This window comes from Aedes albopictus, chromosome 2 (genome assembly GCF_035046485.1).
Source record: "Aedes albopictus strain Foshan chromosome 2, AalbF5, whole genome shotgun sequence".
NCBI lineage: Eukaryota > Metazoa > Arthropoda > Insecta > Diptera > Culicidae > Aedes > Aedes albopictus.
The window spans coordinates 321,577,053-321,596,469 of record NC_085137.1 but is presented as its reverse complement, the minus strand read 5'-3'; the positions used below and the strand labels follow the sequence as shown (position 1 = coordinate 321,596,469).

The following is a 19,417-nucleotide window of genomic DNA, read 5'->3' as shown; positions in this document are numbered from 1 at the left end:
CTTTCACGAATTTTAGTAATTTTTGCTCAACTCCTACAGCATTGCATTGGTGTCAAAGAATCAAATAACCAAAAAACATTGGAGAATATGATGCCGTTTTGAAAAATCTAACTTATTACGTATATTAGGGTTTTCCAGAACGAAATCTATCAAAAACTCAACTTTTTAAGGTTTTTCTGATTGCAAATGTGATAATTACACATGTTTCCTTCAATTTTATTGACACACGTTGTTCGGAGAAGTTGTAGCTTTCAATTTCTGCTGAAAGAATTAAGTTTTGACATGTTTTAGTGTAGTTATGATTTTTTGAAGTTCAAAAATAGTCGAAAAACACAAAATTGCTTTGATGCACCTCTTAATTTCAATGGATTTGGCTGAAATTTTGACCAGTTACTTCTTTTAGGATGCCTATCAATATATGGGGGTGAACTTGAGTATCAGAGAACATTTTTGAAAAGCTGGACAGGCCTAATATACACCTAGATATATACCTAGAGATTTAGTCATCGTCATATGGAATTCATGAAAGATCTTATTTGATTTATTTGTGGTGGATAAATTTAGAACACGAGAAAAATTTCGCAATCAGCATCAACAAAATCATATATTTATTCATCTGAAATTCTACCTAAATGATTGATAATAGAACAATCCAGCACCATTCAAAATATTCGAATTTGAAAGTAAAAAAAAAAACAAAAATCACAAGGCATTTTAATTTAACATATACTGCTCTGTAGTATTTCCTGCCAGCAAATACACCTGGTCCGGAGTTGTGGGAGTTCCCATCGGAATCCAGTTGTCCGGCAATCCAGCATCCTTCCGTGCAGAGCGCAAGGCGTAACGTAAAGCAAACAGCACCACAATTGTCATGTTTAAGGCCGGCTCTCCGGTAGCTTTGGACCGTAGAACTCCTGCCGGATTTGCACTGCTGTGTAGGAAGTTGACGCGGAAATCGATGGGAATATCCTTAGCACCCGGCGGCTTATAGGTCCAGGTGCGGTTCGTTAGTAGAGCACCTGATTCGTTATCGTAGACGAGCGCCTCAGTCAGATAGTACCCAATGCCCATCACGAAAGCACCTTCAATTTGTCCCACGTCGATACCGGGGCTCATGCTTTCTCCCGTGTCTTCCAGGATATCTACACGTGTAACTTGTACGTTTCCGGTGAGAATATCTGCTTCCACTTCGGCGCAACTAAGACCCCAGATGTAGTAAGCTTTGATATCCTCCGCTCTATATTGAGCTTCCGAGCATAGATCGATGTTCTTTACATAGGATAGCTTAACGATCATCTCCCAAGGAGCATTAGGGTTTTCATCGCGGACTGGCTTCATACGTTGCAACAATGCTTCGCAAGCTTTTTTGACAGCCTGAAAAAAAAATAACAAACCGATTATTTATTGATTAGGTAGGGTATCGCGCCACTTGGGCGGTGGCTTCTATATTCGTCTGTTTTCCACTATAACTCAGTCAATTTTGAACCAATTGACTTGAAATAAATAAAAGAAAATCGGGTTAAGTACGGTTCCTTTGAATTCCACTAAGAATTTGCATCCTTTGACAGATACGTATTTCGACCTCAACTGTAAGGTCGTCTTCAGTGTCTTGTACTTGACTCGACTGAAGAGATCCATCGCATTCTACACGTCACATACATCATAGGTAAAAATAATAGGTAGCTTAATCTAGGTAGTTTTTTTTTTTTCCGAGCATGCAAAAACTTATATCTATATTAACCTCCACCATAGAATAGGTAAAATTTCCCTCCACCACCGAATAGGTACATTTCTCTCCAGCACAGGATAGGTAAACAAAGTTCATGTATCCTATCCTGTGCTGGAGAGAAATGTACCTATTCGGTGGTGGAGGGAAATTTTACCTATTCTATGGTGGAGGTTAAGGACAAGGTATTTGGAGTACATTGCTCAAAATTTCTAGAGCACCGTTTTTTAGAACCGTTGAACGGATTTGGATTAAAATGCATCACGCTGTTGACAACCACTGAACAATTAGCGTGATGCATTTTCATCCAAATCCGTTCAACGGTTCTAAAAAACGGTACTCTAGAAATTTTGAGCTATGTACTCCAAATACCTTGTCCTTAATATAGATATAAGTTTTTGCATGCTCGGAAAAAAAAAAAAAAAAAAAAAAAAAAAAAAAAAAAACTACCTAGATTAAGCTACCTATTATTTTTACCTATGATGTATGAGACGTGTAGAATGCGATGGATCTCTTCAGTCGAGTCAAGTACAAGACACTGAAGACGACCTTACAGTTGAGGTCGAAATACGTATCTGTCAAAGGATGCAAATTCTTAGTGGAATTCAAAGGAACCGTACTTAACCCGATTTTCTTTTATTTACAGATATTCCCCTAACAAGCCCAGGTTAATCATCATCATCATGACTTGAAATGTTATACACGGGTAGATACTATACCTATCAAGCCCGTGCACATAGGGGGGGTTTTGGGGGTTTAACCCTCCCCATTACCGACGTTCTATACACTAGACGCCCCTCCGCCTTTTGCCGAAAATGGAAAAAAAACCCTCCCTTGGCGCCACTTCTGTGCACGGGCCTGATACCTATCTCACCACATTCCAAAAGTTGTGTCAATTGGTTCAAATTTGACTGAGTTATAGTGGAAAACAGACGAATATAGAAGCCACCGCCCAAGTGGCGTTATTCCCTATACCTTTCGTTTACCGCACTTACGAAACAAACAGCTTCGCTGGTCATGCTACCACCCGTAACGATAGCATTTGGCGATGTCAAACTCGTGGACGGTTTTACATTAACTTTTTCCAACGGAATTCCAAGTACGTACGCCGTTACTTGTGCTACCTTTGTGTTCATGCCCTGGCCCATTTCGATGCCTCCATGTGTTACCGACACCGTACCATCTCCGGCGTAAACCGAAACAATGGCGTTCAGCTGTCCAAAGAAGTCCAACCAGTACTGCATTGGTACGACGGCAATTCCTCGCTTCTTCCAGCGGTTGCTAGCGTTGAACTCATCAATAGCACGCTTACGATCATCGTATTTAACATCACTTCGGAACTGTGGCATCAATGTTTTCATCTTATTATCAGCCGTCATGTTGGCCATCCGAACTTCCAACGGGTCTTGTCCAGTTTCGTGGGCGATGTGCTCCATGATGTTTTCGATCATTGCTACTCCCTCGGTTGTTCCTGGCGCTCTGCACCACGTATTACTGGGTGCATCTGTCTTCACCGCTTTGCCAACGATTTTCCATGTCTTCGCATCGTAACAGTTTTTGAAGAACTCAGTTGTGGCACTTTGAACTGATTCGTTTAACGATACTCCGTAGTCTTGTACATAATGATTGTTCATTTTCGTGATTTTGCCATTTTTCTCGACGTCTACATCATAATCGCTGATACAACCATAGCGCTTGCCAATAGCGGACATGTTAGTTTCGATTGGGAGAACAAACCGAACAGTTCGCTGCAAAGAATGAGCAGCCAGAGCACAAGCGCAAGCGATTTGTGTTGCTCGGGAAATTTTGGCTCCATAACCTCCACCCAAGCGGCGTACGTACATGTTGAGACTGTTCAGCGGAACTTTGATTGATTCAGCGATTGCCACCTGCGTAAGATCCATCCATTGTGTGGAACTATAAACATCCATACCGTCCTCGATCGGAATACAAACGCAAGTATGTGTTTCCATTGTGTAATGGTACTGTCCGGCTAGTTCGAACCGTCCCTTAATGTTCTTAGTAGCCGTTGGTGCTTGAGCCACCCTATACCCCTTTCCTTTCTTGTCAAAGGACATGTCATAGAAGCGATCTCGAGCATCCACGTCCATAACCGATTTCAAAGTCGGATACAGAGGTCGATTATTCGTCTTCTCGTACGTTATGACAACCGCTTTGGCTGCCTTTTGGGCCTGGTTAAACGTTTCAGCCACTACAACTCCTGCCGGTTGACTGTGAAATTGAACTTCTCCACTGCAAAAGATCTCTTCGACATCTTGATTTCCCAGTCCAGCCGGCATAAAGTTGTTCGTTCCAGGAATATCTTTTGCAGAATAGAATGCTACTACTCCAGGCATTTTCTAAAAAAATAACGTTGTAATTTTTTATGTATGCATGATTTTGGAAATGTAATACATACCAGTGCATCAGATGCATCCAACTTAGCGATTCTTGAATGGGCTTGAGTAGCCAAAACGAACGCAGCGTACAGCTCTCCAGGTTGCGGTGGCAGATCATTGGCGTACTTTGCTTCTCCAGAAGTTTGAGCAATGGCTTCGATTTTGGGAATGTTTTTCGTTAGTGGCCAATTCTTTTCAATGGTATCGAAAGTTTGTTTTCCCGACGAAAGCGGTCGCTCCATAACGGTTCCTCCGGATTTGTACTCTGGCTTGAGACTATATTGACCTTCCGGTATGACCGAGAGGGCGAATTTGTAGAACAAGGAGATTGCCAGATTTTTGCGATACTCTACGGAAGCATCCGGTAGAACCCAATCCGGATCCAGCTCGGCAGATAAGGTGCTGATGGCAGATTGCACAATATCGTTGCTGAAGAGATTTTTGCCCACAAGCATTTTTTCGGTATTAATGGCATGGGTGAACTGTGGAAAGTCATGGATTACAAATGTTGTTATTGATACTTAAACATACAAGAAAAACTCACATTTGGGTTGATTCCACCAAAACAAATTCGTGCCATTTCAACGCTGTCTCGGTTGGTATTAGTTTTGACCAGAAACGCCCCATTCACATAGGCATGGGCATTTTGGGCTCGTGGCATGATCTTGAACGATCGGAAGAAGTGAACCCCAGGATCCATTGCAGGAAGTGTAACATTTTTGATCAGCTTTTTCTTCATGTCCATTTGGACAAATTCCATTGGGCTGATGGTACTGGTTTTACCACCGGATTCAACTATTGCAATAATTTGAAAATGAACGAAAAAAGGAATATTCATTAATACAAAAAATATGTTAGTTCTGTGAACCTCTTTTTTTTTTGAAACTATATTAATATTTGGACACGAACTGAGACTTGGAATAAATTAACCTTGACTATCAGGATAAACTTGCACGAGTAATCTACTTGTGACACCAGGAGGAAGACACAAAATCACAATTGAGTGAGCAGAAACACAAGGAGAGAAAGCCGCGACCCATCGGTTCTCGAGAAGGAATTGAAATGCTGTACAGACGGAACATAAAAGCATGGGAGGATTTCTCGTCGACGAAGATGGGAAAGCCGCAACTGTCGGCGACATTCATCTTCTCTTCGATATTTTACGTAACCGGGCAAAAGATATTTTTTATGCTCGCCCTAACCCATCATAAAACCTTTTTAAAAAACTATGATTTTTTTTTTAAGAAAAACGGCTGTAACTTTTGAAACAAAAGAGATAACGACCATCTCAGCGCACGAAACGACGCGTCTTCAAATGCTCTACAAGTGTTTCTTGGGCGACTTTGATGAAAAATCGAGAGGAGCGGACCTGGTGTGGTGGTTAGAACACTTGACTATCACGCCGAGGACCTGGGATCGAATCCCACTCCCAACATACTCACAAAATGTGAGTGTTCTTCCTTCGGAGGGGAAGTAAAACGTGGGTCCCGAGATGAACTAGCCTAGGGTTAAAAATCTCGTTAATACAGATAAAAAAAAATGAAAAATCGAAACTGAAAAAGTTAACGCCAGAAAACCGGTTTTTCTTGAACCACCCTAAACTTATTCAGAAATATACCTCTAGATCGGTCAATTTAAAAGCTACATAAAAAGTGTCTTCAGCAAACTAGCTCAAAATTGATAGATCTACAACTTTCCCGAAGAATGTATACAATTATTCTTGCAAATAAAAAAGTTTGATTCCCAATTTCTTTGAAAATATGGACCACCCTAATTTTCATGCACATTTTAAAGAGGGCCTTATTATTAGGGACAACTTTGTAGAAGACCATATTTGCCTAAAAGCTGATTTGAAGGCGTTGAATGCATCTTTCCTCGTAAATCTGGTTCGTGGACCACTGTGCAATGTCAATACTAATGCCACTCACCAATCGTTATCATTGCGCAGACCGCTTCCAAAATCAAATACATATCTGATGGAAACTCGTGGTGCTGGTTTTTGATGCTGAGATTTCCAGCAATTGTACCCGAGTTGCGTACCGGAACATTTGCAATCAGGTCGATATGTTTCACCAATTCCTTGCAGTAGCTGAAGTTGTTGTTTTTGTTGGCAGAGTCCGTAAGAATGTCCATAAATTCGGTTAGCGATACGTTTCCTCCGACAACCAATTCATTGCCTAGTGAATGAGCGTGCAGCTCATCGACTGCATTTACATCGATGAAAGCTTGAAGATGTTCACTGCGTCGGTAGACTCCTACAAATAGATTTTTTTAGATGTGCATAAATTCTTTCATTTATCTCAGAGAACAAACCGTGAGCAGTGTTTCCAGCAACAAGCATATAAGGCTTTTCTCCGATTTGCTCGAAAATGGTGAATATATCGTTTATATTGTAAACCTTATGCCACTCGGTCCCATCACCGAACACCATTCGTACCGGACGTTTGTTGGTCACCTTGGGTTCACTTGATGAGCACTTCCCTGCACAAGCACTACCCGTTTTGGGACAGACTTTTGGCAGATCTTCAATATCCTGACACGCCTTAACGAGCTTCTCATCCGCATCTACCGCCAACGACTTGAAGGCATCCAAAATCGGGCGGTATCCGGTGCAACGACAGATATTTCCACCAAAAGAATTCTCAATCTCCTTCATCGAAACTTGACCCTTCTTGGCTTCTAGTAAACTGTACATGTTCATGACCATTCCCGGGGAACAATATCCGCACTGGGTTCCGTTGAAGTGCGCCAAACGCTGCTGCGTCGGATGGTAGCCATCCTTTTTCCCGCCAATACCTTCGATGGTGAGGATATCCATCCCATGACAGGAAAACACCGGGAACAGACACTGAAAATAATTGAAGTAATAAAGTTTTAAAACTTCGACTAGAAAATCCAAGGGCTCACCGAATTAACAGCCCACGAAGCTTTCTCTTTCGTTACGGGATGGAGGCCATTGACGTTGACCACACAAGCTCCGCAGCCACCTTCCAGGCACATGAACTTCGTTCCGCTGAGATGGGCATGGTTGCGAATGAAGGTATTGAGTGAGGTGTCAACCGGGACAGTTTTTGCACTAACTTGAAATAAATATAAAACATCATATATATGTAGGCATGTACGTCACCGTCTCAAACTAAATGTAAGACAGTGCATCTTCTTAGCAGTCACGATGACTCAGATCGCTTTGGCTAGCAATTATTAACTAGACGTGCAATCATCTGATTGCATGTTTCCAATAGTTAGAAGTTCATTAAGGTACCGAGTCGTTTGTAAAACAATGATATGCTTGCTTACCAGTGAATGGTTTTCCATTGATAGTGAACGCGATTTCTTCCAGGGGGCTGAAATAATGGAATTATTTTAGTGTTTTTGATATCACAACGACAAATTGAATCGTCATGGAACATCGTAACTTTTCCATTCCAAAATCGTAAAATTACTTCCGATATGCATCCACTTGCATTCACTCTTCACGAAGCAACTTAAATATATGGATCATGATACCGCATTTACTTACGAGCTAAGAATTGTCTTATCAGTTTTACCTCTCGAAAAGGAATGGAATTGCTAGTGCATTTTATGGCGTCATTGTTGAGAGGTAGGGTAGATAGCTATGTACGAAATATGATCTCATATCACATCACATTCGAAAAGTGTGTTCAACGAGCAATCATCGTAGAAAAACTATTTATCAATGAAAATATTAATTTATTATTGCTCAAATTATCACAAAAATTCCATAATAGAATTCCGTCGAGACTTTTCAGATTTTCCGCAAGAAAGTTTTTTTTTTTTTGTAATGCATTCCTCAATCATACTGATTTTTTCTCTCCACAAACTAAGTAGTTCTGTATACCTACTGTATACTATATGAAAGAGTTTTTCTCCTAGTATGCTTTTAAAATTTATCGCGTTCTAACTTTCCGAAATAGATTGTTTTACTTTTGATCAAAAACCATTTCAGGGAATTCTGTTTATAATAATATAGGGTATTTGTTTCCTTATTTTTATTCAACTCAAAACAAACGATTCAAGCGCTGTTGGTTTGTTTCTTATTTTTGTACTTTTTGTTACAACACAAGTGAGCACGCATGAAATAAAAAAAAGCATGGAATCAATCGACGCCACAATCGCTTGTTTTCGAATAGGATGAATTTGGGATCGGCACTCAGACTCTAGCAGTATTGAATCTTGAAACTAAACATGTATAGAAAATGTTTCATAAATGTCGAAATACGTGGCTGCCATACGATGCAAATACATAGGAAGTTGGAATTGAAAAAAAAAATCGTTCAACTTCTCAGTGCAATCCGACTTTTGGTTCCTCAGGTTTGTATGTGGCTTCGTCATATCTTCACCTTAACTCGATTTTCTTTTACTTACAGGTATTCCACAAACACGCTCAGGTTCATCGTCATTTAAATTGGGACGATTGCTTGGGCCACTTACGTTTGGGAAGATTGTATAATACTAAGAGAAGGCAACTTCTGGCCCGCGTGATACCAAATGTACCGCATCAAATAATCATTTTAAAAAAGTGCTACCTTTAAAGTTGTGGGAAACTGTTGGGGGCAAAACGCACTTTAACTGTTATGTGTCCGACAAACTTTTTTACTTTTTTAACCATGCTGGGTACCCGGGTACCCTGTCGGCCACATAATGGGTAAGAAAGTGCAAAACGACCGCTGGCTTATTCCCGTTTTAACATTTTTATGAAATACCAAGAGGCTCCATCAAACTTGACGTTAGTATTCATGGCAGCAGTGGAAGGTGTTGAAGGCTTATGGTAGTTTCTTTTTTTGACATAACGTACCCACTGGAACAAAACTTGCTTCTCAGCTGTGTTCTATGAGCACTTCCACAGTTATTACCAGAGAGCTTCCTTTCTCAAGGATTCTTTTACATGTGTATCGTGTGGCAGCCACGAAGATACTCTATACCTTCCTTTACCAAAAAGTCCTGAACCCGTCGCTCTCAGCATGGTCATGCTAAATACCCACGCCTTTACAGCTGGGGCTAATACAGGCAAATGTGAAAAACCATCGTTTCCCACGCCTTTGCACAGTGGTACCGCCATAGGCCAAAAATCGAAAAATTGATTTTCTAATTCATGAGTTTGTATAATTTTCATAAATCAATGATGTTCCCAAGAATGCAGAAAAAGCATTTTTATGTAAGTTCCTGTTGCATAATTTGTTTGAGAGCATGGGTACTGTTATGCAATTTGACATTCTCAAAATTTGTCAAAAAATTTCATGACTTTTGAGTTGTACACCGCGTCTTCGTATAATAAAACCAAATGGATTTTCAAATGGTTTTCAACGCAGAGCATCAGAATAGATGTTTATCTTTCAAATTCAAAGCACCAAGAAGTGGAACTGGATGTTTTTGGGCCAATGGGGATGTGAGTAATTGGCACATAACTTTACCCATAGAATGTATACATTTTAAAAATTCATGTAACTTTTCAAATATTCGGCAATAAATTGAAAAATATTGTGGGATGCATTGAAAAAAAACCCGGATTAATCCACCTAGTGGTGATAGTGCCTTTCTCGTCGAATATGTACTCATGATCTTTCCGTCGACGTAAGCATCCTGAATCCTGTGAATTCTTTATTTATAAAAACAAGAATTTTATCCAAGCCATCATCATTGGGAAACTTATTGATGGCACATATTTCCAACGTTATGTTCAATGTCTCCAGTTAGCCTAGTGGTTAAGGCTTTGGATCGCCAATCCGGAGACGGCGGGTTCGATTCCCGTTCCGGTCAGAAAAAAATCTCTCGACTCCCAGGGCATAGTGTATCATTGTACTTGCCTCACAATATACAAATTCATGCAATGACAGGCAAAGAAGGCCCTTCAGTTAATTCAAAAGAACACTAAGTTGAAGCGAGGCAGACCAAGTCCTAGTGCGCGGACGTAGAACCATGAAGAAGAAGAAGAAGATGTTCAATGTATAGACAGCTGAAAAATATCAGACCTCTTAGTTTACTGCGTGACCACCTTTACTATTACTGGAGGCCGATCAATACCAAGATGATAATAACAAGCTAAAATATAATTTATTTCACAACAAAAAATCACTTTACAGTCTTCGATAAACTTTTTCTTGCACACTTTACTGGTTACTGGATTCATAAAATTTGACCAAAAAATTTGAAGCAAGTGAAATTGTTCATACTTAATCCAATTCAAATTTAAACCATATCACAGAGCGCGAGGAGCAACCAGTCGGATCAAAATTTTGCGCAGTAATTTTAGAGTTTTAGACGAAAAAGGGGATTGAAAAAATTTGTTCGAGGTTGATGCGATTAAAGCAGGAATTTGAAAAAAAAGGTGTGATTTGATGAGCCTGCTTCAGTTTTGTAAAGATTTTGTTCTCTTACACATATTAATCGCTTTTTTCACCACTTCCTATGAGATACCTGGAACCGGTTCCAAGACTGTACGTATTGTTTTAAATACTTATGGCCTGAGACTAGTTTCTTGCTAACTGTTCAACAGGTTTTCTGAAAAGCTGAAAATTGATGTGCATGCATGGATTTGATTCATTTTACATTTAGGTCATTCTGGCGGAACATACAAAACGGGTTCTGGAACACTACCGGTAGTCTCTAATGTGATCTGAGACTATTTTCTTGTAAACCGTTCATTAGGTTATCGAAAAAGCCGTGGTTTGATGTGAACTGTGAACAGCAACACTACGGTAGTCTCTGATGTGATCAAAGGCTGTGTTCCTGCAAACCGTTCATCAGGTTACCAAAATAGCCGCGATTTAATGTGTTGCATGCATGGGTTTGGCTCTGCATTTGACCACTTCCAGCGGGACAACCGAAACCGGTTCCGGAATACTGCTGGTTGTACCAAATATGGTCTGAAACCATTTCTTGCTATCCGTTCATCAGGTTATCAAAAGAGCTGCGATTTGATGTGTCGCATGCAAGGGTTTGGTTCACTTTTATATTTGATGACTTCCGGAGGGACATCCGGAACCGGTTCCAGAGCACACCCGGTAGTCTCGCTGTGATCTAAGGCTACTTTCCTGCTTACCGTTCACCAAGTTATCGAAAAAGCCGTTATTTGATGTGACGCATGCATGGGTTTGTTTCACTTTTATATTTGGCCATTTCCGACTGGGCACCCGGATCCGGTTTCGGAACACTACCGGTAGTCTCTGCTGTGATCTAAGACTATTCTCATGCTTACTGTTCTTCAGGTTATCGAAAAAGCTGCTATTTAATGTGTCGCACGCATGGGTTTGGTTCTAATCTACATTTGACCACTTCCGGCGGGACACACGGAACCGGTTCCAAAATACTACTGGTTTTCCTAAATATAGTCCGATTTCATTTTATTGCTAACCGTTCATCAGGTTATCCAAAGAGCCGCGATTTGATGTGTCACTTACATGGCACAATGGGTCCAGAGCCGTGTTTACGAAGACAAAAATGTTTGTGCCTAAACCATAAGTTTTAGATACATGGTGTTTTTGGGAAACTTTCTTCTTATTTTTCGACCTTTTTTCTCATTATTGTGAAATTAGGGTGGTCCCTCTAGTTTCGCGGATCCAAACATCTGCTTTTTAATAGTTTTATGTACGTTCACAAAATGTTCTACAAAGTTGTAAAAGAACTTATTTAGAGCAAGTTTGCCGAAGAAACCATTATTCTATCTCTCATGGTTCCTAACTTATAATTTTTTAAAAGATTCATGTTAGGGTGATCCATGAATTTCAGTTTTCCTGAAATAACTTTTAATTCGTTCGTTTCTCGTAAATACATTGTTTCGAGCACTTTTAGAACTATCAACGACGCATATTTTTTCCAAAGAGCTCAAAGTTCTAACTCTCATAGTTAAAAAGATATTGGCATTTTTCTTCGAAAAATCACTTTTTTTTAAAATGTCATATCTCAAAAAGGAGCAAATGGGTTTTCAATCTACCGGTTGCATTGGAAAGATCGTACTCTGTTCTATTTATGGCGAAAAAACTGTAGGTACCTTTTTTGTTTAAAGCTTTTTTATTGAATTTTGAAAATACGATTTTTTTTTATAGAAAAGCAGTTGTAACTTTGAAAATCGATGAGATACAAACTAGGCGTCTTCGACAAAATTGTGAGTTTTTGACTGCTATAAAAGTGCCCAGAACAAAGTATTGCGAAAAAATCAACACATAAAATTATATTGAGTAAAAACAGATTTTCATATGGAAAGCGGAACAATTTCAGCAAACTCGACTAGTCTTTGTTAGATAGATCGACTAGTCTTTGTTAGATAGAATCGAAGTCGAAAATATTTAAATTTGCTTATAATCCATAATTCGTCAATGAACTCAACTTAAAATGTGATTTTGAGCTGATTTCCATCAATTTAATTTCAATTTCATCACTTCAATGTATGGATAGTGAAAATGTCAATCACTAGTATATGTTTAGGTTAACGTAAAAGCCTATCAAAGTTACATGATTTACAATATCTTATCAACATTGTGCCTAAATGGTGATGACAATATAAATAAACATTGGTTCTACAATGAAATGGATGACCATTTACCAAGCTACTTTGATCTATCTAACAAAGACGAGTTGAATTTGCTTGAAATGTGTCATTTTTCATATGAAAATCTGTTTTTACTCAATATAATTTTATGTGTTGATTTTTTCGCAACACTTTGTTCTGGGCACTTTTATAGCAGCCAAAAACTCACAATTTTGTCGAAGACGCCAAGTTTGTATCTCATCGATTTTCAAAGTTACAACTGCTTTTCCATGAAAAAAATCGTATTTTCAAAACAAACAAAAAAAGGTACCTACAGTTTTTTCACCATAAATAGAAAAGAGTACGATCTTTCCAATGCAACCGGGAGATTGAAAATCCATTTGCTCCTTTTTGAGATATGACATTTTGAAAAAAAGTGATTTTTCGAAGAAAAATGCCAATATTTTCTTAACTATGAGAGTTAGAACTTTGAGCTCTTTGGAAAAAATATGCGTCGTTGATAGTTCTAAAAGTGCTCGGAACAAAGTATTTACGAGAAACGAACGAATTAAAAGTTATTTCAGGAAAACTGAAATTCATGGATCACCCTAACATGAATCTTTTAAAACATTATAAGTTAGGAACGATAAGAGATAGAATAATGGTTTCTTCGGCAAACTTGCTCTAAATAAGTTTTTTCACAACTTTGTAGAACATTTTGTGAACGTACATAAAACTATTAAAAAGCAGATGTTTGGATCAGCGAAACTAGAGGGACCACCCTAATTTCACAATAATGAGAAAAAAGGTCGAAAAATAAGAAGAAAGTTTCCCAAAGACACCATGTATCTAAAACTTATGGTTTAGGCACAAACATTTTTGTCTTCGTAAATACGGCTCTGGACCCATTGTGCATGGGTTTGGTTCAATTTTATATTTGGCCACTTCCGGCGAGCCACCCGGAACCGATTCCGGAACACTACCGGTAGTCTCTGCTTGATCAAAGGCTATTTTCCTGCTCACTGTTCATCAGGTTATCGAAAAAGCTGCTATTTGATGTGTCGCATGCATGGATTTGGCTCATTTTTATAATTTGCCATTTCCGGCGGGACATCCGGAACCGATTCCGGAACACTACCCGTTCAGATATAGCCTGATACTATTTTCCTGCTTACCGTTCGTCAGGTTATCGGAAAAGCCGCGGTCTGATGTGTCGCATGCATGGTTTTGTAGCATTTTCATATCTGGGCCCTTCCTGGGGTACCGTTCCGGAACACCTAAATGGCCATAACTCCGGAACGGCTGAACCGATTCGAACCATTTTCAATAGGAAACAATGGGACCAGATTCCGCGTCGAATGAACCGTCGATCATTAAAAACGGTTGAGGTTTACTGCCAAAAAATGATGTGAGTTTTTTTTTTGTACACACACATACTCACACACACACATACACACACACATACATACACACACACAGACATCACCTCAATTCGTCGAGCTGAGTTGATTGGTATATGTGACTTGACCCTCCGGGCCTTCTATCAAAAAGTCATTTTTGGAGTGAACATATAGCCTTTCCAGTACACTTAGTGTACGAGAAAGGCAAAAACCAATTTATCAAAAAATCATATAATAAATTAAATCACTATAATTTTTTTTTTCTCTTGAACAATTTTATGTTTAGACAAGCATTTTCCAAAGCTCGTCATATAAGTCATGAACGATCAAAATTTCATTGCATTCGGTCGTTTATGGAATCCGGAGATAACAATTTAAAGGTTACTATCAGATAATTATGCCTTTTTCTAGAATATCTCTTTATTTCATGTATAATAGTCGGATCTTTCCCAAATTTAGATCAAGGGGTTTCCAGTTCGCCTAGTGGTTAAGGCTATGGGTTGCCAATCCGGAGACGGTGGGTTCGATTCCCGTTCCGGTCGGGGAAGTTTTCTCGACTCCCTAGTGTATCATTGTACTTGCCTCACAATATACAAATGCATGCAATGACAGGCAAAGAAAGCCCTTCAATTAATAACTGTGGAAGTGCTCAAAGCACACTAAGTTGAAGCGAGGCAGGCCAAGTCCCAGTGGGGACGTCGAGCCATAAAGAAGAAGATAAAGAAGACCATTGATAGGCAACTAGTTGCTCAACTTACAGTAAAAATTTAAGATTTTTTTGTGCACTATTTGGCGTATATTTTGAAAAGTGAAAATTTTGCATGTCCCGATCATTTTGTCTATCCCCTGTATTTGGGTATGTATACGCAATCATTTGAGTATGTAGGTATAGTAGTAGAGTATAGTAGCTTGGAAGTCAATTAATTCGACCAACTTTTTCACAGATGCAAAAAAAACAAGGTTAAATGGACCTGGTGTCCGAACTAATGTTAATGGGTGGCCAACATTTTGTCACGATATACTACCATGTTATGGTAATCCTTGCACTGATGGTGAATACACAATCATCATCATCATGTTGCGCTGAAACATCTCAGCTTTCGATTGGTTTAAGCACGTAAAATCAGTGGTTGTTATCATTGTAAAAAAAAACTAAAAAAATTCAAGATTGCAGCTGAATTCTATATGACCTACCCAACTTTTTATAACTGTATATGTTTAGTAGTCCGATCTTTCCTTTTTTCAACAACAGTAGTTTTGTGGGGTTTCGGAAAGGAAGGAAACTTTCGAGTAAAAATATTTTGAATTAATCAACAATTGATCAAAATCGATGGGACCACAGAAATGGTTGTGACTCTCACTAAACAAGGATTCATCAATTTGAGCAAACAAATGCGTTTCCTCTACTACTTTTTGGTAAGGACTTTCAGAAATAACGTGCCTCTGGAGCCGGCCTTTTGAAGTATTGGGTTTACATTTTGATGGCTTAAATAGATAAAAGTGTTTCTCTGATTATTCTTACTAGACTCAATATGTTATATGTAGTTCTACCTGAGTTTTGAAGTTTTTAAATCACGAACACAACAAGAGCACGCTATACACGTTGCATTTTGAATTACCTAAGTTCTTGAACATTGCAGTGTTGACGTAGCTTATTAACAAGCTGTTTCAGAGTCTCGCTGTTTCGGATTAGAAGACGGTCAAACTACTATCGACGTCTTTCTAGTTAGAACATGTTCTACTGGTATTCAAATGCCAAAATTTTTAGAATTTTTCCGTTATTCAAAAAAAAAATCTAAGGTATCCTTTTCAGACACTTCCCATCAATCATTAACGAATCCCAACAGAAGAAACCGTGTTCTGGTAGGTCATCAGAACTTATCATCAATCTCACGATACCTCCTTCATTATTCCAAGCACTTTTCGCTCGTAAAGTCAGAAAACCAGTTTTGTTGGCAATCAATTTGAAGTACTCGGTAAAACACGATTCGCAGTATAATTCCATTTCGCCTCCACCGGTGAAGGTCATCCTATATTTTGGTTTGATTTGTGATGCTGTTTCTCACCTGCCGCTCTCCGTTTCACCCCAGATGTAGGAACTCAATGACGAAAACATTTCTTTCTTGTGTTTGCAAGAGATTAGGCACCTTTGATTTTATGTTATACTGTGATGATTTTTACGACACTTTAAACACTCTTCAACACCTTGGTCTGGAAAATTGGATAGATCTATGCTACCACAATAGTAGGGTGAATTGCAATGCAACCAACTTGCAACTGGTTCCCATGCAAAATAAAGCAAAAAAACAGTCCAATTCAAACCGCACTGTACTGAGGTAAGAGAAACCGAAAAAAAAGAACGTTAAACATGCGCGTACCGCGGCGACGTTTCCAAATTTGCGTCCTCTCACTACGACTTGTCGTGAACGAGTGGTTAAATCTCCGCCGGTCTTATTGGAGAAGCCGGCTGCGCCACCGCATCTATTTGCAGCTGGAGCTGGAAGGTAAAAAAATGGGGGTGAAATGCACTACGTAGGAAAACGCTACTTCGTCGTACATGGCTTCCTTCGTCTTACACCTATTAAATCGAAAATCTTACGAACATTAATATTCCCGTTATATCACTGAACCATCTCATAATGTGATATATCAACTTGTATCAATAGTTGATTAAGAGACTGACATTTTATCAATTTGAATTTTGTATAAGAGAGCCAAAATAGCTATCAAAGTTGATGGTGAGTTGGAATGGGGTAAGAGTTTATGTTTTTTTTAGTTTTATTTAATTTATTAGATAAAAAAATCATAAACATACAGGATTTAGAAAAAAAAACATGCTTGTAAATAAACTAGATTTCCGGTTGTTTCAGAAACTTTACGCAATCAACTATTCTCGTGCACAAAATAGAAAGAAAATTGTAGGGAAGTGAGTATAAAAAAGGAAGAAAGATTGTCAGTGTGATAGGCAATTTTCATGGATAAAGATTTTCACTCCCAAGTTATAGAAATCAAAGATCAATAACATGACAGTTTAACAATACTCACTTTTAATTTTGAATTCCGTAATCGGGGGGGCTAGTTTATCAGCGGGGTGAATTTAGTGATGTCTATGGGATCACCGCCTTTCAACAGCTGAAGACGCTGTTATTTTATTTCAATAGAAGAAATTTTGACGAAAATCAATTGTGTGAAAAATTGAATAATTTTCAAAGGTTTTTATGATAATTGTGTCAGTTTTCAAATCAAAATATCGATATTTTTGGATGTGTATTAAAACTGGGTAAAAAGATTGTCTTTCAATCGTTTCCCATCAACGCCTTGTATATCAGATGACTAAAAAATACTTTTATTTGTTTATGGTAGGCTTATTGAACATGACTTTGAGTTAAAATTTATTTTAACATAATATTTTTATTTGAAAAATAGCATATTTTTGAGAAATAAACACAATTTTTCAAGAAATTGTCCACCTTTAGGCGTTTAATGAGGGTCATTCTGTAACTTACTAAACTTTATTTTATATTATTTTTATACAAAATACATCAGTCGTAAAAATTTTAGAAACTTATTCAGATTTAGCATCATCAAATTTAATTTGTTCAATAACTTTCTAATCTTAGAATGTTACATCATTGATTGATCAACTTCACCCCGGTTTGAAAGTTTTCAAATTCAAATGGCCATTTGAACATTTTTTACACACCAAACGCTTTCAGCAATATTTTGCTGAATTTTGCCGAGCTGATTTTTTTTGCTGAACTTTCGGCAAAGTTTGCTGAATTTCAGCAAAACGTTACTGGTGATCAGCAGAGTTTACTGAACAAATCAGCAAAATTTTGCTGAATTTCAGCAAAATGTTTACTGAAACCTTCAGCTCGGCAAAATTCAGCAAAATGTTGCTGAAACCCTCAATCGATTTTTGGTGTGTACAAAATGTAGCAGTTTCTTGTAGAAATTTCGTTTAAAGACTGACCCAGAAAGTATGGACGCACCTAGTCTTCAGTTGTCTGAGCCTGATCGATGGTTCTTGTTTCGGGCTTCGTTTAGGCTGTTTCTGCTTACTATAGGATCAGAAATTCAAATGTTCTTTGCTACGATGAACATTGCAATTCGAAATGGGAACTTTTTTGGTCATACCTCGATCTGTGTAAGTTAGATGTTTTTTTCTTGTGCTGAAATGCCTTCATTATTTGTGGATCTTAAGAAGAGCTAAAAAGATTTTTTTTTACTATTTTTTTGCCTATGCTTAAACCGTGTTATCCCCACCGTGTTAGCTGATTGCTGCTTGCACGGTTTTCTAACTTACACCCACCATATTTTGCTCATTTCGTAAATGAACTTTCGAGCTCTGTACATCGTTTGTGCACATTTTTTCGATGATGTTCCGCTGAAAGTTCATGTATTTTGAAAGTAACTGTTGGAATCGCAAAAACCACTATACAAATGCTGAGAAAATAGGTGGACCAACAGGATGTAGCTTTCAAAAAGAACTAGTCATCAATAGTTTTGTAATGCCAGTATTTTATGACTGCGTCCATACTTTCTGGACCGGTCTTTACGTAACTTAATACATGTCCAATCAGTACATGTTTTAAAAATATTTGTTTGGAATCATATGCATTGCATTTGATTTTATTGAAAAGAATAGATGAATAATGATCAACTTCCCCCCAGATTACGGTACCGAACTCGGTAATTTTTTGACGAAGTTAGAACAGTTGAACACAGCAAGAATGGGTTGGATAACTTTGGCACACGGTTTTTTCCAGCTGATGAACTGAGCCTCAGTAAGATCGATTATCGAAATAATTCTGCTGTTCTGTTCTCGTCAAAAAGTACCAAACAGGCAATTCAAGATTGAGTTAGCTAATTTTGGACATACAAATCATAGCTTTGCAGATATTTTCACTGCATAAATCAGCAAACTTTCTGGGAATTCGAATCAAGGGGACGATAAAATCAACTATTAAAAAGAATTATTCTTTTACTCAATGAGGCATTTCATATATTATCCTCCTACCAGTGAAGGGGTGCGCGGAAAGTGTGTTTGAAGTGAGAATGTTGAAAAAGGGTGATCAATCCACTCTGTAGACATTGTGCACATATTATCACTCCTCCGCCGATGCTATTTTTTACTTACAAGAACGTCGATGATTCGAAAAAAAATTAGAACGGTAATTTCAACCGGCCATTACGAGTCCGAATAAAAAAAATAGCAATGAATTTTTAGGATCTCTGGATGAGTATTCATGTTTTGAAAATTTTCTCTGATAAAAGTTCTAATTTCTAGTGCTAAAAAAACCCTGGAGCAACTCGTTATAATTTTAAGATATTTTATGTTTGCGTAGAACTTCAAATTTGTCACGATCAGGGTCGTGCAATTTCGAAAGGAAAACATGACGTACGA

At 38.3% G+C, this 19,417-nt stretch overlaps 1 protein-coding gene across 2 annotated transcripts; it reads right to left on the bottom strand.

Moving 5' to 3' along the window:
• Positions 1-585: 585 nt before the first annotated feature.
• Positions 586-16,445, bottom strand: LOC109408659 (xanthine dehydrogenase). 2 transcript variants are annotated; one of them, XM_062852359.1, is made up of 9 exons: positions 16,077-16,445; positions 7,423-7,469; positions 7,033-7,205; positions 6,439-6,973; positions 6,054-6,380; positions 4,670-4,920; positions 4,146-4,607; positions 2,722-4,086; positions 586-1,374 (listed from the first exon to the last, which is right to left on the bottom strand). In XM_062852359.1, the coding sequence occupies exons 1-9, from the start codon at positions 16,124-16,126 to the stop codon at positions 715-717; spliced, it is 3,870 nt and encodes a 1,289-aa protein (XP_062708343.1). In that variant the 5' UTR covers positions 16,127-16,445; the 3' UTR covers positions 586-714. The 2 variants fall into 2 exon arrangements, with proteins under 2 accessions (XP_062708343.1, XP_062708344.1); XM_062852360.1 differs by lacking the exon at positions 16,077-16,445 and adding an exon at positions 7,542-7,653.
• Between the last annotated feature and the right edge of the window lie 2,972 nt (positions 16,446-19,417).

Excerpts from the sequence above, each read along its gene's own strand:
- LOC109408659 (XM_062852359.1), bottom strand. The coding sequence starts at position 16,126 with ATGTTTTCGTCATTGAGTTCCTACATCTGGGGTGAAACGGAGAGCGGC. Across the intron at positions 7,470-16,076 it reads GGTGAAACGGAGAGCGGCAG|CCCCCTGGAAGAAATCGCGT; the intron begins GTGAGAAACAGC and ends CCATTATTTCAG. Across the intron at positions 6,381-6,438 it reads TGCTGGAAACACTGCTCACG|GAGTCTACCGACGCAGTGAA; the intron begins GTTTGTTCTCTG and ends ATCTATTTGTAG.